Here is a 25981-nt window from a genome sequence, read left to right as displayed (position 1 = left end):
GGGCGATGTTACACTGTTAGAAGTCGGGCGATGTTACACTGTTAGAAGTCGGGCGATGTTACAGTGTTCGAAGTCGGGCGATGTTACAGTGTTAGAAGTCGGGCGATGTTACAATGTTAGAAGTCGGGCGATGTTACAGTGTTAGAAGTCGGGCGATGTTACAGTGTTAGAAGTCGGGCGATGTTACAATGTTAGAAGTCGGGCGATGTTACAGTGTTAGAAGTCGGGCGATGTTACAATGTTAGAAGTCGGGCGATGTTACAATGTTAGAAGTCGGGCGATGTTACAATGTTAGAAGTCGGGCGATGTTACAATATTAGAAGTCGGGCGATGTTACAATATTAGAAGTCGGGCGATGTTACGGTGTTAGAAGTCGGGCGATGTTACAGTGTTAGAAGTCGGGCGATGTTACAGTGTTAGAAGTCGGGCGATGTTACAGTGTTAGAAGTCGGGCGATGTTACAATGTTAGAAGTCGGGCGATGTTACAATGTTAGAAGTCGGGCGATGTTACAGTGTTAGAAGTCGGGCGGTGTTACAGTGTTAGAAGTCGGGCGATGTTACAATGTTAGAAGTCGGGCGATGTTACAATGTTAGAAGTCGGGCGATGTTACAATGTTAGAAGTCAGGCGATGTTACAGTGTTAGAAGTCGGGCGATGTTACAGTGTTAGAAGTCGGGCGATGTTACGGTGTTAGAAGTCGGGCGATGTTACAATGTTAGAAGTCGGGCGATGTTACAGTGTTAGAAGTCGGGCGATGTTACAATGTTAGAAGTCGGGCGATGTTACAATGTTAGAAGTCGGGCGATGTTACAATGTTAGAAGTCGGGCCATGTTAATGATTGCTCAGGTATGTGATCAAAATCTCATCTTGGGGTCAAATATGACAGCAAGCTTGTGAACAGTCCTGTTCATCCTCCGACAGCGGCCAAGGAGTTTCAAGTATTCTGAAGATGGTAAATCCATGGATTATCGAAGCTGGACACATTTGATTCCTATTTCTGACTTGATACTAGAAGCAACTGGCTGGGAGCTCAGCTACACTCCAGCACAGAGTTAACACTACCCAACAGAGACATAACTTGTTTGAATATGGTGCAGGATCACTGTAGAACATAATCATAGGGGACCATTCAGCCCATCTAGCCTGCACTGCCATTCAGTTAGGTTTTGGCGTCTGACCTGCATCTCAATTCCATCTTGCTTTGTTCCATAACCCTCAATAACCTGAGCCAAGAGAAGTCTATCAGCTTTGAAATTTCTAACTGAGCCCCAACCTCAGCAGCTTTCTGTGGGGACAGAGTTCCAGATTTCCCATCCTCTTTGTGTGAAGTGCTTCTTGACATCACTCTGAACGGCCTGGCTCCCATTTTAATGTTATTGTTCCTTGTTCTGAATCTTAGCAACTTCAATAACAGAAAATTGCAACAAAGCTCCAAAACATTAACTGGGGTTTTTATCTGTGTTACCTTTTGAACGTTTCATCTGGGTTCCTCTCACACTCGCTGGGTTCCAGTACTGCCTGCACTGACACCTCCCGCAGTTTCTCACTGTAACCATGTACCAACGGGCACCTCTTAATCTGCTGCACCAGGCTCAGGATGAAGGCACTGACTGACAGGGTCCGCATGTCCTGCGCCTGACAGAAGTGGTGTCCCACAGTCCGGATGGACAGGTCAAACCTCTGGCCATGCTCAGACACTGGCCATAGCACCTCACTGAACAAGGCGGTCTTGCCACTGCCCGGACCCCCGGTGACCAGGATGCCACTGCTCCGACTGCTCGGACAGCAGTCCAGACAGTGCTGCAACTTGCGCAAAGCCCATTCCCGACAGTAGAATCGCTTCCCCTGGAGCCGGCTCTGAGTCATCTCTCAATCCTTTCCACACTCCCAGTGCTGCAGTTCATTCATGCTGGACTCCGGAACAGGTGTGGCTGTGCCTATGCCAAGTAAGTACAGCTGGAATTCCCTGAGCTTGGCTGGTTTGCAACTGCAGTACAGGTATGTCACGGCATGTGAGAACCTGCACAGAGAGAGAGGGCAAAAGTCACATGGAGAAAGAACTTGCATTTCTATAGCACCTGCACATCCTCAGGAATTCCCTAAGTGCTTCACAAGCCAATGAAGTATTTTGGCATATCATCAGTTGTATTGGAGGAAATGCAGAAGCCAATTTATGCACAGCAAGCTCCCACAAAAAACAATCTGCTAATGATCAGATGGTCAGTTTTCTAAATTTAATTGAGGGATAAATACTCACCAGGGAACCACGGAGCAACTATCCCATAAATACTCACCAGGGAACCACGGAGCAACTATCCCATAAATACTCACCAGGGAACCACGGGGCAACTATCCCATAAATACTCACCAGGGAACCACGGAGCAACTATCCCATAAATACTCACCAGGGAACCACGGAGCAACTATCCCATAAATACTCACCAGGGAACCACGGAGCAACTATCCCATAAATACTCACCAGGGAACCACGGAGCAACTATCCCATAAATACTCACCAGGGAACCACGGGGCAACTATCCCATAAATACTCACCAGGGAACCACGGGGCAACTATCCCATAAATACTCACCAGGGAACCACGGGGCAACTATCCCATAAATGCTCACCAGGGAACCACGGGGCAACTATTCCATAAATACTCACCAGGGAACCACGGAGCAACTATCCCATAAATACTCACCAGGGAACCACGGAGCAACTATCCCATAAATACTCACCAGAGAACCACGGGGCAACTATCCCATAAATACTCACCAGAGAACCACGGAGCAACTATCCCATAAATACTCACCAGGGAACCACGGGGCAACTATCCCATAAATACTCACCAGAGAACCACGGAGCAACTATCCCATAAATACTCACCAGGGAACCACGGAGCATCTATCCCATAAATACTCACCAGGGAACCACGGAGCAACTATCCCATAAATACTCACCAGAGAACCACGGGGCAACTATCCCATAAATACTCACCAGAGAACCACGGGGCAACTATCCCATAAATACTCACCAGGGAACCACGGGGCAACTATCCCATTCTTCTTGCAATAGTGCCCATGGGATCTTTCAGGTCGGCATCATTTCAGTTTGACATCTCATCTGAAAAGACAGACCCTAGCAGCGGAGCACTCCCTCAGTACTGACCCTCTGACAGTGCGGCACTCCCTCAGTACTGACCCTCTGACAGTGCGGCACTCCCTCAGTACTGACCCTCTGACAGTGCAGCACTCCCTCAGTACTGACCCTCTGACAGTGCAGCACTCCCTCAGTACTGACCCTCTGACAGTGCAGCACTCCCTCAGTATTGACCCTCTGACAGTGCAGTGCTCCCTCAGTACTGACCCTCTGACAGTGCAGCACTCCCTCAGTACTGACCCTCTGACAGTCCAGCACTCCCTTAGTGCTAACCCTCTGACAGTGCAGCACTCCCTCAGTACTGACCCTCTGACAGTGCAGCACTCCCTCAGTATTGACCCTCCAACAGTGCCCCAGTCCCTCAGTACTGACCCTCTGACAGTGCAGTGCTCCTCAATACTGACCCTCCCAAAGTGCAGTGTTCCCTCAGTACTGACCCTCCAACAGTGTTGCAGAGGGGAGGGGGAGAGAGTGTGAATCAGCCAGCAATCTTGCTCCTACTCTTAGTCATACTGGGCTGATGTAAGACTATGAAAACACTCTAGCCCAAACGAGTTACCGTTTATCATTGGCACGCCCAGGATTACTCAGACTCAGTCACTGCATCGGTGGATAGACTTGAGGAAAATTACAATGACACAGGAGTTGTCTCTCAATCAAATGACTGCAATTCACTCAAATTGAAGTTCAATGACTTTTCAATATCAAGCTGCATCCTTTATGTTGATGGTCAGTTTGGGTTGTGCCACATCTACTCAACTCCTGACCTCATTACAGCCATAGTCCAATCATAGACAAAAGAGCTGAACTCCCGAGGTGAGGTGAGAGTGACTGCCCTTGACATCAAGGCTGCATTTGACCGAGTGTGGCATCAAGGAGCCCTAGCAAAACTGGAGTCAATGGGAATCAGGGGGAAAACTCCGCTGGTTGGAGTCATACCGAGCACAAAGGAAGATGGTTGTGGTTGTTGGAGGTCAGTCATCTCAGTTCCAGGCCATCACTGCAGGAGTTCCTCAGGGTAGTGTGCTCGGCCCAACCATCTTCAGCTGCTTCATCAATAACCTTGCTTCCATCATAAGGTCAGAAGTGGGGATGTTCGCTGATGATTGCACAATGTTCAGCACCATTCGCGACTCCTCAGATACTGAAGAGACGGTGGTGTAATGGTAATGTCACTGCACTAGTAATCCAGAGGCCCAGGCTATTGCTCTGGGAACATGGGTTCCAATCCCACCACTGCAGTGAATAAATCTGCAATATAAAGCTCGTCTCAGTAATCGATTGTAGGCTGAGGCAACAGCCAAGTTCACGGCACCGTGGGTGGCTCTGCTGCTCAGAGGGGCGGGAGGAAAACAAGTGGCAGGGCTATAGTGATAGGGGATTCACTAGTTAGGGGCACAGACAGACGCTTCTGTGGCCGCAAACGTGAATCAAGGATGGGATGTTGCCTCCCTGGTGCCAGGGTCCAGGATGTCACGGAGCGGCTGCAGGACATTCTGGGGAGGGAAGGTAAACAGCCAGTGGTCGTGGTACACATTGGTACCAACGACATAGGGAAACTAAGGGATGAGGACCTGCAAACTCAGTACAGGAAGTTAGGAGGTAAATTAAAATGCAGGACCTCAAATGTAGTAATCTCAGGATTACTCCCAGTTCCACGTGCTAGTGAGAGCAGGAATAAGAGGATAGACCAAATGAACACGTGCTGGAGAGGTGGTGTAACCGGGAGGGATTCAGATTCTTGAGGCACTGGGACCGGTTCTGGGGAAGGTGGGACCTGTACAAACCGGACGGGCTGCACCCAGGCAGAGCTGGGACCAGTGTCCTTGTGGGGCTTTTGCTAGTTCTGTTGGGGAGTATTTAAATTAGTGTGGGAGGAGGATGGGATCCCAGGAGTAGGATCAGGTAGGTCAGATTCAGATCAGAAAAATGGAGGTAGAACATTAGCTAGGGACGTTGTGATAGACATGGAGTTACAGGAGAAGCAAAGTTTAAAAAGTGTCCAGCAAGGGAAATTGACGGGGTTAAACTGTTTATACTTCAATGCAAGGAGTATTACAAACAAGGTAGAGGAGTTAAGGGCACAGGTCGACACATGGCAGCAGGATGTCATTGCTATAACAGAGACCTGGCTAAAGGAGGGACACAACTGGCAGCTTAATATCCCTGGTTATAGAGTCTTCAGACACGATAGAGTAGGAGATAAAAAAGGAGGGGGGGTAGCACTAATGGTTAAAAAATCAGTTCCAGTTGTGAGAAGGGATGATATAATAAATGGGTCAACAAACAAGGCTTTATGGACTGAGTTTAGAAATAAGAAAGGGGCAGTCACACTACTGGGAGTATACTACAGACCCCCAAATAGTGAAAGGGAGATAGAAGAACAAATATGTAGACAAATTTCTGCTTGTAAGAACAAGAGGGCAATAATAGTCGGAGACTTCAACTATCCTAATATCAACTGGGATTCAAACAATATAAGGGGCACTGAAGGAGAAAAATTCATGCAGTGTGTCCAGGAAAATCTTTTCAACCAATTAGTGACAAACCCAACGAGAGGAGATGCAATTCTAAACCTAGTCTTGGGGAACAAAGAAGGGCAAGTGGGTGAAGTGACAGTTGGCGACCATATCGGGGACAGTGATCACAATTCAGTTAGATTTAGCATTACCATGGAAAAGGACAGAGATAAGGCAGGAATAAAAGTCTTGAAGTGGGGGAAGGCAAATTTTGCAGAAATGAGAAGGGACTTGGCTGAGGTGGACTGGACAGCACTGCTGGAGGATAAAACAATGGAAAACCAGTGGGAAGCACTAAAAAGCGAGATCCTAATTGTTCAAAGTAAACATGTCCCCTACAAAAATAAGAGTGGTACTGCCAAATCTAGACCTCCCCGGTTGTCTAGAGGAATACAGGGGAAGATCAAACAGAAAAAGAAAGCGTACGATAGGCACAAAGAACTAAGCACTGCAGATAGCCTAGACGGATATAGGAAGTGCAGGGATGAAGTAAAAAAGGAAATAAGGAAATCAAAGAGAGGGCATAAAAAAAGATTAGCAAGTAAAGTTAAAAATAACCCAAAGATGTTTTACCAATACATTAATGCTAAAAGGTTAGTTAAGGAAAAAGTGGGACCTATCAGAGATGAAGATGGAAACTTGTGTGTAGATGCAGAGGCTGTGGGAAGGGTTTTGAATGAATATTTTGTCTCCGTGTTTACAAAGGAAAGGGAGGATGTAGATATAGTAGTCCAGGAGGAACACTGCGAGATATTGGACGGGATAGTCATAAAGAAAGAGGAAGTACTCGAAGGGTTGAAATCCCTGAAAGTTGATAAGTCACCAGGGCCAGATGGATTGTTCCCGAGGCTGCTGAAGGAAGTCAGGGAGGAGATAGCAGATGCTCTGAGGATGATTTTCCAATCTTCACTAGATACAGGGGAGGTACCGGAGGACTGGAGAAATGCAAACGTAGTTCCATTGTTTAAAAAGGGATCAAAGGAAATGCCAAACCATTATAGGCCAGTTAGTCTTACATCGATGGTGAGCAAATTAGTAGAATCAATCCTGAGAGATAGGATTAACTGTCATGTGGAAAGGCATGGACTAGTCAGGGATGGTCAGCATGGATTTGTTAAAGGAAGGTCTTGCCTCACAAATTTGATTGAATTCGTTGAGGAAGTGACAAGAAGGGTTGATGAAGGTAGTGCAGTGGATGTTGTGTACATGGATTTTAGCAAGGCATTTGACAAGGTCCCACATGGCAGATTGGTCAGGAAAGTAAAAGCCCATGGGATTCAGGGTAATGTGGCAAACTGGATAAAAGGTTGGCTTTGTAACAGGAAACAAAGGGTAATGGTCGATGGATGCCCTTGCGAATGGAAAGTTGTTTCAAGTGGTGTTCCACAGGGCTCGGCGTTGGGATCCTTGCTGTTTGTGTTATATATTAACGATTTGGACGTGAATGTGGGGGGCACGATTGGGAAATTTGCAAATGACACAAAGATTGGCCGAGTAGTGGATAGTGTAGAGGATAGCCATAATCTCCAAAACGATATAGATGGGTTGGTGGAGTGGACGGTAAAGTCGCAGATGGATTTTAACATAGAGAAGTGTGAGGTCATACATTTAGGGAGGTCAAACAGTTACAGGGATTACACAATAAATGGGAATATACTAAGAGGGGTAGATGATGTGAGAGATCTTGGCGTACAAGTACACAGGTCCCTGAAGGCAGCAGTTCGAGTAGAGAAGGTTGTAAAGAAGGCATATGGAAGGCTCTCCTTCATTGGCAGAGGTATAGAATATAAAAGTAAGGATAGAATGTTGGAATTGTATAAAACACTGGTGAGGCCACAACTGGAGTATTGTGTGCAGTTCTGGTCACTACATTACAGGAAGAACGTAATAGCTCTGGAGAGAGTGCAGAGGAGGTTTACAAGAATGTTGCCAGGGTTAGAAAAGTGTAGCTACGAGGAGAGATTGGATAGGTTGGGGTTATTTTCCTTTGATATGGGCTCAAGGGGTACAGGTTCCACACACACTGACTCTCACTGGGGTATGGGTTCCACACATGCTGACTCTCACTGGGGTACGGGTTCCACACACATACTGACCCTCACTGGGGTACGGGTCCCACACACACTGACTCTCACTGGGATACGGGTACCACACACACTGACTCTCACTGGGGTACAGGTTCCACACACACTGACTCTCACTGGGGTACGGGTCCCACACACACTGACTCTCACTGGAGTACGGGTCCCACACACACTGACTCTCACTGGGGTACAGGTCCCACACACACTGACTCTCACTGGGGTACAGGTCCCACACACACTGACTCTCACTGGGGTACAGGTCCCACACACACTGACTCTCACTGGGGTACGGGTCCCACTCACACTTACTCTCACTGGGGTACGGGTCCCACACACACTGACTATCACTGGCGTACGGGTCCCACACACACTGACTCTCACTGGGGTACGGGTCCCACACACACTGACTCTCTCTGGGGTACGGGTCCCACACACACTGACTCTTACTGGGGTCCAGGTCCCACACACACTGACTCTCACTGGGGTACGGGTTCCACACACACTGACACTCACTGGGGTACGGGTACCACACACACTGACTCTCACTGGGGTACAGGTTCCACACACACTGACTCTCACTGGGGTACGGATCCCACACACACTGACTCTCACTGGGGTACAGGTCCCACACACACTGACTCTCACTGGGGTACAGGTCCCACACACACTGACTCTCACTGGGATACGGGTTCCACACACACTGACTCTCACTGGGGTACAGGTCCCACACACACTGACTCTCACTGGGGAACGGGTCCCACTCACACTTACTCTCACTGGGGTACGGGTCCCACACACACTGACTCTCACTGGCGTACGGGTCCCACACACACTGACTCTCACTGTGGTACAGGTCCCACACACACTGACTCTCACTGGGGTACGGGTCCCACACACACTGACCCTCACTGGTGTACGGATCCCACACACACTGACCCTCACTGGTGTACGGGTCCCACACACACTGACTCTCACTGGAGTACGGGTCCCACACACACTGACCCTCACTGGTGTATGGGTTCCACAGACACTGACCCTCACTGGGGTACAGGTCCCACACACACTGACTCTCACTGGGGTACAGGTCCCACACACACTGACTCTCACTGGGGTACGGGTCCCACACACACTGACTCTCACTGGGGTACAGGTCCCACATACACTGACTCTCACTGGGGTACGGGTCCCACACACACTGACTCTCACTGGGGTACAGGTCCCACACACACTGACTCTCACTGGGGTACGGGTCCCACACACACTGTCTCTCACTGGGGTACGGGTTCCACACATTGACTCTCACTGGGGTACGGGTACCACACACACTGACTCTCACTGGGGTACAGGTCCTACACACACTGACTCTCACTGGGGTACAGGTCCCACACACACTGACTCTCACTGGGGTACAGGTCCCACACACACTGACTCTCACTGGGGTACGGGTCCCACACACACTGACTCTTACTGGGGTCCAGGTCCCACACACACTGACTCTCACTAGGGTACGGGTTCCACACACACTGACACTCACTGGGGTACGGGTCCCACACACATTGACCCTCACTGGCGGACGGGTCCCACACACACTGACTCTCACTGGGGTACAGGTCCCACACACACTGACCCTCACTGGGGTACGGGTTCCACACACACTGACTCTCACTGGGGTACGGGTCCCACACACACTGACTCTCACTGGGGTACAGGTCCCACACACACTGACTCTCACTGGGGTACAGGTCCCACACACACTGACTCTGACTGGGGTACAGGTCCCACACACACTGACCCACACTGGGGTACAGGTCCCATATCCGCCTCCGCTTAGAATTAGTTCCAAATCTAAAGGCTTTCCCTTAATGTAAAGAGAAAGACGAATGAGCTTTGAGGCTGAACTCAATCACCCTCACCCACATACGCCCACACATACGCCCACACATACCCCCACACATACCCCCACACATACCCCCACACCATGCTCTAGTCCTCAGGGAGTTAGAAATTACATCACGTAAAAAGGCCATTTGTCCCATCCAGCCCATGTTGCTGTTTCGCCCCCAAATAGTAGCCTGACCCCACTCTCATCCCCTTTACTCTAACAAGTACCAAACCTCGTCTTCAAACTTGACACAATCTTACTCTAGGCGTTAATTCCACAGCCAGTCAATCCTCTTGATTAAACAGTGTCCCCTGCACACTCTTAATCTGACAGCTGGAAATGTAATAAACAGAAAGGATGATCGGAACCTACTCCAGGAGGGACATCACGGGCAGACATTATTGCAGATGAAATTTAAAGCAGATTAGGTGGAGGGGTACATTCTGGTAGGAAAGATGAGAAGAGGCAAAATAAACTAAATGGTAGAATTTTTAAGCGGGTGCAGCATCAGGGAGACTCTTTGAAGGTGACAGAACAAGCTCAGAAAGGTGTTAATAAAGCACACAGAATCCTGGGCTTTATTAGGAAGGGCATAGATTACAAAAGCCAGGGAAGTTATGAACCTCCATAAAATTCAGCCTCAAATGGAGTATAGTGCCTCATTCTGGAATCACACTTTAGGATGTGACAGCGCTGGAGAGGGTGCAGAGGACATCATTTCCTTGGAATATTACCAGGAACGAGGAACTTCAGTTAGAGAGAGAAAGACAGAGAGAAAAACAGGGGAAACTGGGATTGGTCTTCTTAGAGTACAGAGTAATATCACATACCTGTGAGAATTTGACTGTAAAGGGAATTTCACTCTGTATCTAACCCCGTGCTATACCTGTCCTGGGAGTGTTTGATGGGGACAGTGTAGAGGGAGCTTTACTCTGTATCTAACCCCGTGCTGTACCTGTCGTGGGAGTGTTTGATGGGGACAGTGTAGAGGGAGCTTTACTCTGTATCTAACCCCGTGCTGTACCTGTCCTGGGAGTGTTTGATGGGGACAGTGTAGAGGGAGCTTTACTCTGTATCTAACCCTGTGCTGTACCTGTCCTGGGAGTGTTTGGTACGAGCTTTAGGGCTTATTTAGTGCTGAGTTTGCAGAGGGTGTAGTTATCACAGATTCTAAACCCACACAATGAAGCCAAGTGGTTGTTGAAGCTTATAAATGGGCTTTTCAGATGAGAAAAACAGAGAGAACGGATGCTGCACCTCACACACCATGTCACAGGCCCTGGTACCCATCTCAGCTCCAACTCCAGGTCTTTCTTACAGGATGCACACTAGAAGCATCACTGTGTGTTTCGCCTGACCTGCTGAGTGTTCCCAGCAATTCCTGTTCCTGAGTTATAATTTCTGATTCCTCTGCTTCCATCAATTGCCTGTAAGGAATTCACCAAATGCTCTGTGCAGTCATAACTTGTGAAAAACTACACCCCCCGGCCCCGCTGCTATATCCTAGGTTACAAACCTCACCCCTGTGGAGGTGAATGCCCAGTGTAGCCAGAGTGGACTGGGAGCAGCTACTTTCAGGTAAGTCTGCGTCAGAGCAGTGGGACTCATTCAAGAAGGAAATAGGGAGAGTACAGGGCCAACATATTCCAGTAACGATAAAGGATGGGACCAACAAATCCAGGGAACACTGGATGTCGAGGGATATGCAGGATTGGATAAAGAGAAACAGGGAGGCTTATGGCAGATACTGAGGGCTCAAAACAGCAAGAAGCCTTAGAGGAGTATAGAATGTGTAGAGGAGGAATGTAAAAAGGAAATTAGGAGAGCAAAAAGGGGGCATGAAGAAACATTGACAGGTAAAATAAAGGAAAATCCAAAGTTATTTTACAAGCACATTAAGAGTAGAGTATTGGGCCCTACTCTTTCCCTAGTTAAGGACCATAGTGGTAATTTGTGTGTGGAGCCGGAAGACATAGGTAGGGTTCTAAATGAATACTTTGTGTCGGTGTTCACAAGTGAGAGGGACGATGTGGGTATGGAAATCAGGCAGAAGGACTGTGATATAAATTAAAGAAATTAGCATAGAAAAGGAGAAGATTCTAAGTGGTCTGGCAGGCTTAAAAGTAGATAAATCTCCAGGCCCAGATGAAATATATCCCAGTGAGGCAAGGGAGGAGATAGCAGGGGCACTGGCAATAATTTTCAATACCTCTCTGGCCACAGGAGAGGTGCCAAAGGACTGTAGGTCAGCCAATGTGGTACCATTATTCAAGAAGGGAGGAAGGGATAAACCAGGGAACTACAGGCCAGTCAGTCTAACCTCAGTGGTGGGGAAACTATTGGAAGCAATTCTGAGGGACAGAATTAATCTACACTTGGAGATCCAGGGATTAATCAAGGATAGTCAGCATGGTTTTGTTAAGGGGAGGTCATGTCTGACCAATTTTATTGAATTTTTTGAAGAGGTGACCAGTTGTGTAGATGAAGGCAATGCATTTGACATAGTCTACTTGGACTTCAGCAAGGCTTTTGATAAGGTCCCACATGGGAGACTGATAACGAAGGCAAGAGCCCATGGGATCCAAGGCAATTTGGCAAATTGGATCCAGAATTGGCTGAGTGGCAGGAAGTAGAGGGCGATGGTCGAGGGGTGTTTTTGTGACTGGATGCCTGTGTCCAGTGGGGTTCCACAGGGATTGGTGTTGGGTCCCTTGCTGTTTGTGGTATATATATATATATAAACGATTTAGACTTGAATGTAGGAGGATTGATCAGTAAGTTCGCGGATGACACAAAAATTGGTGGGGTGGTAAATGGTGAGGAGGATAGCCTTAGATTACAGGAGGATATAGACGGGCTGGTCAGATGGGCTGGTCAGTGGCAAATGCAATTTAATCCGGATAAATGTGAGGTGATGCACTTGGGCAGGACAAACAAGGCACGGGAATACATGATGAATGGTAGGACCCTGGGAAGTACCAAGGATCAGAGGGACCTTGGTGTACATGTCCACCGGTCCCTTAAAGTAGCGGGACAGGTAGATAAGGTGGTTAAGAAGGCATATGGGATACTTGTCTTTATTAGCCGTGGCATAGAATATAAGAGCAGGGAGGTTATGCTGGAACTGTATAAAACGCTGGTTAGGCCACAACTAGAGTATTGTGTGCAGTTCTGGAATCTGCATTATAGGGAGGATGTGACTGCACGGGAGAGAGTGCAGAGATTTATCAGGATGTTGCCTGGGCTGGAGAGTTTTAGTTATGAGGAGAGATTGGATAGACTGGGGTTGCTTTCCCTGGAGCAGAGGAGGTTGAGGGGGGACATGATTGAGGTGTATAAAATTGAGGGGCAGGAAGGAACTTTTCCCCTTGGTGGAGGGATCAATAACCAGGGGGCATAGATTTAAGGTAAGGGACAGGAGGTTTAGAGGGGATGTGAGGAAGAATTTTTTCACCCAGAGGGTGGTGGGAATCTGGAACTCGCTGCCTGAAAGGGTGGTAGATGCAGAAACCCTCATAACATTTAAGGAGTATTTGGATGTGCCCTTGCGATGCCATGGCAACAAGGCTATGGGCCTAGTGCTGGAAAATAGGATTAGAATAGTTAGGTACTTGTTTGACCGGTGCAGACTCGATGGACCGAAGGGCCTTTTTCTGTGCTGTAAACCTCTATGACTTTATGACTATGACACATGCATCCCACCTCCCCTGCATGGCACAGGCTGCGCTCATACTGAGGGCTGGGCAGTTTGAAGAGTGTGAACTACTCGCAATAGAATGAGAAATGACTCCAACATGCCGGTGTCCCCCTCCACTGATCAGCGGGTGGTTTGCATTTGGACCAGTTTTAGTTTCCAGTTGATTTGAAAAATTTGACCCCATTAGGTAAAAAAATGAATCATATGAAACTTCTCAGGCAGGTCTGTTGCCTGCCTGCACATGTAAAGCTGGGTGACAGGCCTGACCAGTGAATAAAGACAATAGTTCACATAAAACAGCGCCTTACCCTGCGTTAAATCCATGCACTCTCCTGTGAAGGGGCTACATCATCACCAACATTCAGAGCTAATAACAGGAAGAGCAGTTCCTGGAGATCACTGTCAAAGCTCACACTCGCTCACTGACTCCCCGACTAAATCAGTTTTCCTTTCAAAAGATTCCTCTGCTGCCGGTGGGTTTGCTGAGGCCATAGGAAATGACGGCACAGGCAATACTGGAAACACCAAACTCGCTCTCTTATTCATCTCCAAAACAATCCTCCTATCTGAAGTCTGTTCAATCTGGGAGGGACAGAGTGTTAACCCTCTCACTCCCACATAGACAGAGGTTTAACCACATGCCACCAGCAGCCTCCACCCACCGACACACTCTTGCAGGATTAACCCTCTCATAGCCTCACATTTTCACACATGAAAATCCAATGCCACAGTTTTGCCCATTCACTTTATCAATATCTCTTTGTAACATTATGTTTCCGTCTACACTCCTTCCAATGCTGCCCATCGTTGTGTCATCAGCAAATTTGAATATGCAGCTTTCTAACCCATCATCTCAGTCGAAGCTGTCGCTCTTCCCTGGTCTGATCTAGACAGGACTCCAAGCCCACGCTGTGTGATTGGCTCACAAGCCACACTGAATGAGTAAGCAAGTAGCTCAATCAGGGAGAGGTGCTGTTATTCAAGGCACCTTCAGCTGAGCAAGCTGGAAGAGTTCATATCTAACAGCTCCAACAGTATACATCCCAACGTGCTTCCATTGCTAACTCTTTTATCCCCCAAGAACAATTAAGGACTGGAACAATCTTCCAGAAAGGTTAATCTCCATAACCCCTCAGACATCATTAAGAAAAACCTGTTGAACGGTTTTTAATTAATGTAACTATCAATGGCACCTCGTGTGAAAATGTCTGACTGGATGGCAGCGGAGAGAAACCTTACCAAGCACCAAGGGCAACTAGGGGCACCCTATAAATGCTGAACATGCCAGCGATGCACAAATCCCAAGACTCATTAAGAATATAATTACCATATTGCTGAAAAAAGAGACATGTTGTCAAAGCTTTTTATCTTGCACTCATCAGGACAGATTTGCAAGAACACCAATTTTTTAAAAATTCATTCACGGGATGAGAGTGTAGCTGGCTGGGCCAGCATTTATTGCTCATACCTAATTGCCCTTGAGAAGGTGGTGGGGAGCTGCCTTCTTGAACCGCTGCAGTCCATGTGGTGTAGGTACACCCACAGTGCTGTTAGGAAGGGAGTTCCAGGATTTTGACCCAGCGACAGTGAAGGAACTGTGATATATTTCCAAGTCAGGATGGTGAGTGACTTGGAGGGGAACTTCCAGGTGGTGGTGTTCCTATCTATCTGCTGCCCTTGTCCTTCTAGGTGGTAGTGGTCGTGGGTTTGGAAGGTGCTGTCGAAGGAGCCTCGGTGAATTCCTGCAGTGCATCTTGTAGATGGTACACACTGTTGCTACTGTGCATTGGTGTTGGAGGGAGTGAATGCTTGTGGATGTGGTGCCAATCAAGTGGGCTGCTTTGTCCTGGATGGTATCAAGCTTCTTCAGTGTTGTGGGAGCTGCATTCATCCAGGCAAGTGGAGAGTATTCCATCACACTCCTGACTTTGCCTTGTAGATGGTGGACAAGCTTTGGGGAGTCAGGAGGTGAGTAACTCTTCCCACGATTCCCAGCCTCTGATCTGTTCTTAGTATTCCATAGTATTTATATGGCTCGTCTAGTTCATTTTCTGGTCAACGGTAACCCCCAGGATGTTGATAGTGGTGTATTCAGTGCTGGTAATGCCATTAACTGTCAAGAGGCGATGGTTAGATTCTATTTTGTTGTAGATGGTCATTGCCTGGCACTTGTGTGGCACGAATGTTACTTTCTATTTGTCAGCCCAATCCTGGGTATTGTCCAGATCTTGCTGCATTTGGACATGGACTGCTTCAATATCTGGAGTTGCGAATGGTGCTGAACATTGTGCAATCATCAGTGAACATCCCCACTTCTGACCTTATGATGGAAGGAAGGTCATTGATGAAGCATCTGAAGATGGTTTGGCCGAGGACACTACCCTGAGGAACTCCTGCAGTGATGTCCTGGAGCTGAGATGACTGACCTCCAACAACCACAACCATCTTCCTTTGTACTAGGTATGACCCCGACCAGTGGAGAGTTTGCCCCTTGATTCCCATTGACTCCAGTTCTGCTAGGGCTCCTTGATGCCACACTCAGTCAAATGCTGCCTTGATGTCAAGGGCAGTCACTCTCACCTCACCTCGGGAGTTCAGCTCTTTTGTCCATGTTTGGACCAAGGCTGTAATGAGGTCAGGAGCTGAGTGGCCCTGGCGGAACCCAAACTGGGAATCAGTGAGCAGGTTATTGCTAAGCAAGTGCCACTTGACAGCACTGTTGATGACCCCTTCCATTGCATTACTGATGATCGAGAGTAGACTGATGGGGCGGTAATTGGCCGAGTTGGATTAGTCCTGTTTTTTGTGTACATTTTTTTATTCATTCCCAGGATGTGGGCTTCGCTGGCTGGGCCAGCATTTATTGCCCATCCCTAGTTGCCCTTGAGAAGGTGGTGGTGAGCTGCCTTCTTGAACCACTGCAGTCCATGTGGTGTAGGTACACCCACAGTGCTGTTAGGAAGGCAGTTCCAGGATTTTGACCCAGCGACAGTGAAGGAATGGCGATATATTTCCAAGTCAGGATGGTGAGTGACTTGGAGGGGAACTTCCAGGTGGTGGCGTTCCCATCTATTTGCTGCACTTGTCCTTCTAGATGATAGTGGTCGTGGGTTTGGAAGGTGCTCTCGAAGGAGCCTTGGTGAATTCCTGCAGTGAGTCTTGTAGATGGTACACACTGCTGCTACTGTGCGCCAGTGTTGGAGGGAGTGTATGTTTGTGGATGTGGTGCCAATCAAGCGGGCTGCTTTGTCTTGGACGGTGTCAAGCTTCTTGAGTGTTGTGGGAGCTGCACTCATCCAGGCAAGTGGGGAGTATTCCATCACACTCCTGGCTTGTGCCCTGTAGATGGTGGACAGGTTTTGGGGAGTCAGGAGGTGAGTTACTCATCACACAATTCCTAGCCTCTGACCTGCTCTTGTAGATACACTATTTATATGGCTAGTCCAATTCATTTTCTGGTCAATGGTAACCCCCATGATGTTGATAGCGGGGGATTCAATTATGGTAATGCCACTGAACATCAAGTGGTGATGGTTAGATTCCCTCTTGTTGGAGATGGTCATTGCCTGACACTTGTGTGGCACGAATGTTACTTGCCACTTGTCAGCCCAAGTCTGGGTATTGTCCAGGTCTTGCTGCATTTGGACATGGACTGCTTCAGTATCTGAGGAGTCGCGAATGGTGCTGAACATTGTGCAATCATCAGCGAACATCCCCACTTCTGACCTTATGGTGGAAGGAATCATTGATGAAGTAGCTGAAGATGGTTGGGCCGAGGACACTACCCTGAGGAACTCCTGCAGTGATGTCCTGGAACTGAGATGATTGACCTCCAACAACCACAACCATCTTCATTTGTGCTAGGTATGACTCCAACCAGCGGAGAGTTTTCCCTGATTCCCTTTGACTCCAGTTTTGCTAGGGCTCCTTGATGCCACACTTGGTCAAATGCAGCCTTGATGTTAGAGGCCGTCACTCTCACCTCACCTCGGGAGTTCAGCTCTTTTGTCCATGTTTCAACCAAGGTTGTAATGAGGTCTTCCAGGACATACCTGGGCAATTTTCTACATTGCTGGGTAGATGCCAGTGTTATAGCTATACTGAAACAGCTTGGCTAGGGGCACAGCATGTTCTGGAGCACAAGTCTTCAGTACTATTGCTGGAATATTGTCAGGGCCCATAGCCTTGCAGTATCCAGTGCCTTTAGCTGTTTCTTGATATAATGTGGAGTGTAATTGTAAAGGGAATAATCATTTATACTGCATGAGAAGAGAGTGCTGATTGGTTGACAAGTGGACTCTGATTGGTACAGGCATTGCCATGGAGAATGCACCAGGGAACAGTTAACTGCTAAATTTTTGTTTAAATTCAAACCAGGCAGGTCGACTCTGATTGGTCAAGCCATTGCCCTGCTTTTGTTTAGTTGAAAAAGGCACAATGCAGGGACATGCTGCTACTGTTTGCAAAGGGCTCTGTATGTGACTGTATGCAGTTTCTAGCACTCATAAGTGAGCCACACAATGAGCTCAACTGATATCCTTAAATTGGTTGCAGTTTAATTCTTAGCACAATTAGGATTGTAGCAAGTGGTCCATTTGCGGAATCACATCCAATGTTGGACACTGTGTTTTGAGTTTTACAAGCCCGGGCTGGTTGGGTACGGTCAGTACTTTGCCCGTTGCGAACAGCAGTTGGGACAAGCTATTGATACGATCCACCAGTCTTTGGGACATACGGCCTACATACCCATCATCACACCAGCACTGAAATTCATATACCACATTACTCATTTGTGTGATAAACAGAACGTCTTTTTGACTTGAGGGCAGCATCCTGTTAGTGGCAAATACCACTCGTGTTACTACTGCATAGTAGCAGCGTGAAACAGCCAACTTCACCTGTTGCTCAAATGTTTGAGATACCTTACCCTTCCAGGGAAATCTGAGGTAGACTGGGCACTTTTCAGGGCTGGAAGTGCCCTTAAGTTGATGGGTTTGTGTGATATACTGCACAGAATGATCTAATCAGGGTAGCCATTATCCCGCAGGGTGTCTTTGATGCGCCTATTTCAGCATCAGCCTTGTGTGGTGAACAAATGGCTCGGGTCCTATTTACAAGGTTGCCAATAAGATCAATCTTATAGCATGTGGAACTGTAAGAATCCCAACGTGTATACTGACCAGTGAAGGTCGGTTTGTGGTAGACCGTGGTGGAGAACCCCCTGGCAGATTTCTCAACTCGCACATCGAGGAAAGGAGGCTCATTTGACTGCTCCATTTCAAAGGTGAATTTGAGAGCAGGGTGGAGCCCATTAAAGTGTGTTAGGAAATTCTTATATGCAGGATTCGAATATAGCAAAGGTTTCACTACATATCAGAAACATGCAAGGCCATTGTCTACCTCAGATTACCCTGGAAGGGTAAGGTGTCTCAAACATTTGAGCAGCAGATGAAGCTGGCTGTTTCATGCTGCTACTATGCAGTAGTAACACGAGTGGTATTCGCCACTAACAGGATGCTGCCCTCAAGTCAAAAAGACGTTCTGTACATCTCACAAATGAGTAATGTATATGAATTTCAGTGCCAGTGTGATGCCAGGTATGTAGGCCGTACGTCTCAACAGCTAGAAGATTGTATCAAACAGCACATCCTTCAGCTGTTCGCAACAGGCAAAGTACTGACATTAGTAAAAACAGAAAATGCTGGAAAATTTCAGCAGGCCTGACAGCGTCTGTGAAAAGAGAAACAGAGTTAGCGTTTTGAGTCCATATGACTCTTCTTCAGAGCCAACCGTACCCAACCAGCCCGTGCTGGCAAAATTTAAAACATAGAATTCCAACATTGGAAGTGATTCACAATTGGACAGCACTTGCTAAACAATCCCGAGTGTGCTAAGAATTATACTGACAACCAATTTAAGATTATCAGTCAGGCTCACAATGTTGCTCAGTTACGTGTGCTAGCAGTTACATATATTCACACACAGGGCCCTCTCCTTTGCAGGCAGAAGATGCAAGTCCATGCATTGCACCTCCTTCAACTAAACGAAAACTTGGGAGCAGCCATTCCCTGGTTCATTCCCCATGGCAATGCCTTGACCGATCAGGGTCCACTTGCCAACCAAACAGCATTCTCCTCTCATGCAGTAAAATTATTAATTGACTTATATCAATGACTTGAATAAAGGGACCGAATATATGGTTTCTAAACTTGCTGATTACACAAAGATAGATAAGAAGGTAAGTTGTGAAGAGGACATAAGGAGTCTGCAAATGGATAGGTTAAATGAGTAGACAAAAATTTGGCAGATGGGCTAATAATGTGGGAAAATGTGAACTTCTCCACTTTGGTAGGAAGAATAGAAAAGCAGCATATTATCTGAATAGAGAGAGGTTGCAGAACTCTGAGGTATAGAGGGATCTGGGTGTCCTGGTATATGATTCACAAAAAGTTAGTTTACAGGTACAGCAAGTGATTAGGAAGGCAAATGGAATGTTGGTGTTTATTGCAAAGTGAATGGAATATAAAAGTAGGGATGTTTTGCTACAGCTGTACAGGGTGTTTGTGAGACCACACCTGGAGTACCGTACACAGTTTGGTCTCCTTATTTTAGAAAGGATATAAATGTGTTAGCAGCAGTTCAGAGAAGGTTCACTCGACTGACTCCTGGGATGGGGAGGTTATCTTATGAGGAAAGGTTGGACAGGCTGGGCCTGTACCCATTGGAGTTTAGAAGAATGAGAGGTGATCTTATTGAAATAAAAAAATCCTGAGGGGACTTGACAGGGTGGATGCTGAGAGGATGTTTCCCCTCGTGGGACAGACTAGAACCAGGTTTAAAAATAAGGAGTCTCAATTTAAGACCGAGATGAGGAGAAATCCTTTCTCTCAGAGGATCGTGAGTCTTTGGAACTCTCTTCCCCAGAGAGCGGTGGAGACAGGGTCATTGAATATTTTTAAGGCAGAGGTAGATAGATTCTTGACTAACAAGGGAGTCAAAGGTTATTGGAGGTAGGAATGTAAACATACAAATATACCAGCAGACGAACTAGGGGCAGGATTAGGCCACTCAGGTCCTGAGCCTGCTCGGCCATTCAATAAGATCACATTATAACCTCAACTCCACATTCCCACCTACCCCTGATAACCTTTCACCCCCTTGTTAATCAAGAATCTATCTAGCTCTGCCTTAAAAATATTCAAAGGCTCTGCTTCCACCACCTTTAGTTGAAGTGTTACAAAGACTCACGACCCTCAGAGATAAACTTTCTTCTCACCTCTGTTTTAAATGGGCGACCCCTTATTTTTAAACAGTGACCCCTAGTTCTAGATTCCCCCACAAGAGGAAACATCCTCTCCACATCCACCCTGTCAAGACCCCTCAGGATCTTAAAGGTTTCAATCAAGTCACCTCTTACTCTTCTAAACTCCAGTGGATACAAGCCTAGCCTATCCAACCTCTCCTTATAAGACAACCCGCCCATTCCAGGTATTAGTCTGATAAACCTTCTCTGAACCGCTCCTAACACATTTACATCCTTCCTTAAATAAGGAGACCAATACTGTACACAATACTCCAGATGTGATCTCACTGGTGCCCTGTACAACTGAAGCATAACCTCCCTACTTTTGTATTCAATTCCCCTCACAATAAACAATAACATTCTATTAGTTTTCCTAATCACCTGCTGTACCTGTATACTAACCATTTGCAATTCATGCCCTAGGACACCCAGATCCCTCTGCATCTCAGGCCTCTGCAATCTCTCACCATTTAGATAATAAGCTTCTTTTAGATTCTTCCTGCCAAACGGACAATTTCACATTTGCCCACATTATATTCCATTTGCCAGACACTGAATCACTTTACCCATCTATGTCCCTTTGTAATCTCATGTCCTCTTCACAACATACTTTCCTACTTATCTTTGTGGAGTTGAGGCCACAAACAGTTCAGCCATGATCTTATTACTTGGCGGAACAGGCTTGAAGGGGCCAAATGGACTCCTGCTCCTAATGTGTATATGTGTGTGTTTGTAATTGGTATTCTCACAAAGCTGCCCTCATGAGTGCAAGACAGAAAGCTCCAACAGTATGTCTCTTATTCAGCAACATTCAAGTTCTGTGCAACCAAACGACTATAGTTTCCATACATAACCAAACTGTAGGTACACCTGTGCATTAAAGGTTATGGTTTCCAGTCCCAAACCAGGGACTTGAAACTCTTATCAAAGCTGACAATTCCAGTGCAGTGCCAAGGAAGCGCCGCATTGTCAGAGGGTCAGTACCGAGAAGGTGCCGCACTGTCGGAGGGTCAGTACAGAGAAGGTGCCGCACTGTCGGAGGGTCATTACTGAGAGAGTTTTCTTTTACTCGTTCAGGGGATGCCGTTGAGGACTGAGTGGTTTGCTAGGACAATGCAGAGAGCATTTAATAGCCAATCACATTGCTGTGGGTGTGTAGGCCAGACCAGGTAAGGAGAGCAGGTTTCCTTCCCTAAAGGACATTAGGAAACCAGATGGACATTAGTGAACCGCATGGGTTTTTACGACAATCGACAAGTTTCATGGGTATCTTTTTAGGCTTGTAAGTTTTTTATTGAATTCAAATTTCACCCTCTGCCTTGGTGGCTTACGAATGACAATACCTCTACACAACCACCTCCCACGCTGTCAGAGGGTCAGTACTGAGGGAGCGCTGCACTGTCAGAGGGTCAGTACTAAGGGAGTGCTGCACTGTCAGAGGATCAGTACTGAGGGAGTGCTGCACTGTCAGAGGATCAGTACTGAGGGAGTGCTGCACTGTCGGAGGGTCAGTACTGAGGGAGCGCTGCACTGTCAGAGGGTCAGTACTGAGGGAGTGCTGCACTGTCAGAGGGTCAGTACTGACGGAGTGCTGCACTGTCGGAGGGTCAGTACTGAGGAAGTGCTGCACTGTCGGAGGGTCAGTACTGAGGGAGTGCTGCACTGTCGGAGGGTCAGTACTGAGGGAGTGCTGCACTGTCAAGGGGTCAGTACTGAGGGGGGGCTGCACTGTCGGAGGGTCAGTACTGAGGGAGTGCTGCACTGTCGGAGGGTCAGTACCGAGGGAGTGCTGCACTGTCGGAGGGTCAGTACCGAGGGAGTGCTGCACTATCAGAGGGTCAGTACTCAGGGAGTGCTGCACTGTCAGAGGGTCAGTACTGAGGGAGTGCTGCACTGTCGGAGGGTCAGTACTGAGGGAGTGCTGCACTGTTGGAGGGTCAGTACTGAGGGAGCGCTGCACTGTCAGAGGGTCAGTACTGAGGGAGTGCTGCACTGTCAGAGGGTCAATACTGAGGGAGTGCTGCACTGTCAGAGGGTCAGTACTGAGGGAGTGCTACACTGTCAGAGGGTCAATACTGAGGGAGTGCTGCACTGTCAGAGGGTCAATACTGAGGGAGTGCTGCACTGTCAGAGGGTCAGTACTGAGGGAGTGCTGCACTGTCAGAGGGTCAGTACTGAGGGAGTGCTGCACTGTCAGAGGGTCAGTACTGAGGGAGTGCTGCACTGTCAGAGGGTCAATACTGAGGGAGTGCTGCACTGTCAGAGGGTCAGTACTGAGGGAGTGCTGCACTGTCAGAGGGTCAGTACTGAGGGAGTGCTGCACTGTCAGAGGGTCAGTACTGAGGGAGTGCTGCACTGTCAGAGGGTCAGTACTGAGGGAGTGCTGCACTGTCAGAGGGTCAGTACTGAGGGAGTGCTGCACTGTCAGAGGGTCAGTACTGAGGGAGTGCTGCACTGTCAGAGGGTCAATACTGAGGGAGTGCTGCACTGTCAGAGGGTCAATACTGAGGGAGTGCTGCACTGTCAGAGGGTCAGTACTGAGGGAGTGCTGCACTGTCAGAGGGTCAATACTGAGGGAGTGCTGCACTGTCAGAGGGTCAGTACTGAGGGAGTGCTGCACTGTCGGAGGGTCAGTACTGAGGGAGTGCTGCACTGTCGGAGGGTCAGTACTGAGGGAGTGCTGCACTGTCGGAGGGTCAGTACTGAGGGAGTGCTGCAGTGTCGGAGGGTCAGTACTGAGGGAGTGCTGCACTGTCGGAGGGTCAGTGCTGAGGGGGGGCTGCACTGTCGGAGGGTCAGTACTGAGGGAGTGCTGCACTGTCGGAGGGTCAGTGCTGAGGGGGGGCTGCACTGTCGGAGGGGCTGTTTCTGTGGGTTGGGTGTGAAGTGGGTGTAAATGAAGCCCCGGCGGTTTTTTGGGGCGGGAGGAGTTCACCCGGGGCCGAAATCTTTCCCTCAAACAAACAACCGGGTCACCGCGGTTTGTGGGATCATCCTGTGCACAATGGGGAATGCTGAGGATGAGCGCGGCGCTACAGCAATGTAAGTCTGTCCCTGTGAGCGGGATCCTCCCCCCCTCCCCCCGCCGCCGCTCCTCTTACCTCAGCCGCTGGGTCTCGCTGGGCCGGGCGGTTTGACTCGGAGAGGCCGAGGCTCGGGCCGGGACTAGGCCGCACTCCGGGGCTGCTCGAGCTGCGGGGGCCGCGGGGCCGGGGCCCGGGGATCGGGGCAGCTCCGGGCCGGGGGGGGCGGGGGAGGCCGAACACTCGCTCCGGCTCCGGCCGCGCGAGAAACGGGGGCGGGAGGGGGGCGGAGCCACCCGGAGAGGCGGGGCCTGGGGGAGGGGGAGAGAGAGGGGGGGGGGGGGGGGGGAATGAGAGGGGGGTGAGGGTGAGGGGGGGGTGAGGGGGGTGAGGATGAGAGGGGGGGGTGAGGGGGGTGAGGATGAGAGGGGGGGGTGAGGGGGGTGAGAGGGGGGTGAGGAGGGGGGTGAGGGGGGTGAGGGGGGGTGAGGAGGGGGGTGAGGGGGGTGAGGGGGGGTGAGGAGGGGGGTGAGGGTGAGGGGGGGGTGAGGAGGGGGGTGAGGGGGGTGAGGGGGGGTGAGGAGGGGGGTGAGGGTGAGGGGGGGTGAGGAGGGGGGTGAGGGGGGTGAGGATGAGAGGGGGTTGAGGGGGGTGAGGATGAGAGGGGGGGTGAGGGGGGTGAGGATGAGAGGGGGGGTGAGGGGGGTGAGGGTGAGGGGGGGTGAGGAGGGGGGTGAGGGTGAGGGGGGGGTGAGGGGGGGTGAGGGTGAGAGGGGGGGTGAGGATGAGAGGGGGGGTGAGGGTGAGGGGGGGTGGGGGTGGGGGGTGAGGGGGGGGTGAGGGTGAGGGGGGTGAGGGTGAGGGAGGGTGAGGGTGAGAGGGGGGTGAGGGTGAGGGGGGGTGGGGGTGAGAGGGGGGGTGAGGGTGAGAGGGGGGGTGAGGGAGGGTGAGGGTGAGAGGGGGGGTGAGGGTGAGGGAGGGTGAGGGTGAGAGGGGGGTGAGGGTGAAGGGGGGGTGAGGGTGAGAGGGAGGGTGAGGGGGGTGAGGGTGAGAGGGGGGGTGAGGGTGAGAGGGGGGGTGAGGGTGAGAGGGAGGGTGAGGGGGGTGAGGGTGAGAGGGGGGGTGAGGGGGGTGAGGGTGAGAGGGAGGGTGGGGGTGAGAGGGGGGTGAGGGTGAGAGGGAGGGTGAGGGGTTGAGGGTGAGAGGGGGGTGAGGGTGAGAGGGGGGTGAGGGTGAGAGGGGGGATGAGGGGGGGTGAGGGGGGGTGGGGGTGAGAGGGGGGGTGGGGGTGAGAGGGGGGTGAGTGAGGGTGAGAGGGGGGTGAGGGTGAGAGGGTGGTGAGGGGGGGTGGGGGTGAGCGGGGTGAGGGTGAGGGGGGGTGAGGGTGAGGGGGGGTGAGGGTGAGGGGGGGTGAGGGTGAGGGGGGGTGAGGGTGAGGAGGGGGGAGGGTGAGGGTGAGGGGGGTGAGGGTGAGAGGGGGGTGAGGGTGAGAGGGGGGAGTGAGGGTGAGAGGGGGGAGGAGGGTGAGGAGGGGGGAGGAGGGGTGAGGGTGAGAGGGGGGTGAGGATGAGAGGGGGGGTGAGGGTGAGGGGGGGGTGAGGGTGAGGGGGGTGAGGGTGAAAGGGGGGAGTGAGGGTGGTGAGGGTGAGAGGGGGGGGTGAGGGTGAAGGGGGGTGAGGGTGAGAGGGAGGGTGAGGGGGGGTGAGGGTGAGAGGGGGGTGAGGGGGGGTGAGGGTGAGAGGGGTGAGGGTGAGAGGGGGGGTGAGGGTGAAGGGGGGGTGAGGGTGAGAGGGAGGGTGAGGGGGGGTGAGGGTGAGAGGGAGGGTGAGGGGGGGTGAGGGTGAGGGGGGTGAGTGTGAGGGGGGGTGAGGGGGGTGAGAGGGGGGGTGGAGGTGAGAGGGGGGTGGGGGTGAGAGGGGGGGTGAGGGTGAGAGGGGGGGTGAGGGTGAGAGGGGGGTGAGGATGAGAGGGGGGGTGGGGGTGAGAGGGGGGTGGGGGTGAGAGGGGGGTGAGGGTGAGGGGGGGTGAGAGGGGGGTGAGGGGGGTGGGGGTGAGGGTGAGGGGGGTGAGGGTGAGGAGGGGGGAGGGTGAGGGGGTGAGGGTGAGAGGGGGGTGAGGGTGAGGGGGGTGAGGGTGAGAGGGGGGAGTGAGGGTGAGGAGGGGGGAGGGGGTGGAGGGGGGAGGGTGAGAGGGGGGGGAGGGTGAGAGGGGGGGTGAGGATGAGAGGGGGGGTGAGGGTGAGGGGTGTGGGGAGGGAGAGGGGGATGGGGGGGGTGGGGAGAGCGAGAGAGGGGGGTGAGGGAGAGGGGGGT

The 25981-nt window shown here is 50.2% G+C and overlaps 1 protein-coding gene across 2 annotated transcripts in view; it reads right to left on the bottom strand.

The window, feature by feature from the left end:
- The window catches only part of LOC144682522 (uncharacterized), a 43283-nt gene extending 19428 nt beyond the window's left edge, over positions 1 to 23855 (bottom strand). Inside the window, exons 1-2 of one of the 2 annotated variants that reach the window (XM_078544914.1) lie at positions 23748 to 23855; positions 1468 to 2022 (exon numbers count right to left, since the gene is read on the bottom strand). In XM_078544914.1, the coding sequence (XP_078401040.1) occupies positions 1468 to 1868 (401 nt within the window). In that variant the 5' untranslated portion in view covers positions 1869 to 2022; positions 23748 to 23855. Of the gene's footprint in view, positions 1 to 1467; positions 2023 to 13651; positions 13942 to 23747 lie in introns of those variants that run through there. The other variant, XM_078544912.1, reaches the window with a different exon arrangement.
- Positions 23856 to 25981: the final 2126 nt, after the last annotated feature.

The sequence above is a fragment of the Cetorhinus maximus genome, chromosome 7 (assembly GCF_964194155.1).
Source record: "Cetorhinus maximus chromosome 7, sCetMax3.hap1.1, whole genome shotgun sequence".
In the NCBI taxonomy this organism is placed as follows: domain Eukaryota; kingdom Metazoa; phylum Chordata; class Chondrichthyes; order Lamniformes; family Cetorhinidae; genus Cetorhinus; species Cetorhinus maximus.
Note: the sequence above shows the minus strand (reverse complement) of the source record. Positions and strands in the feature narration are given on the sequence as shown.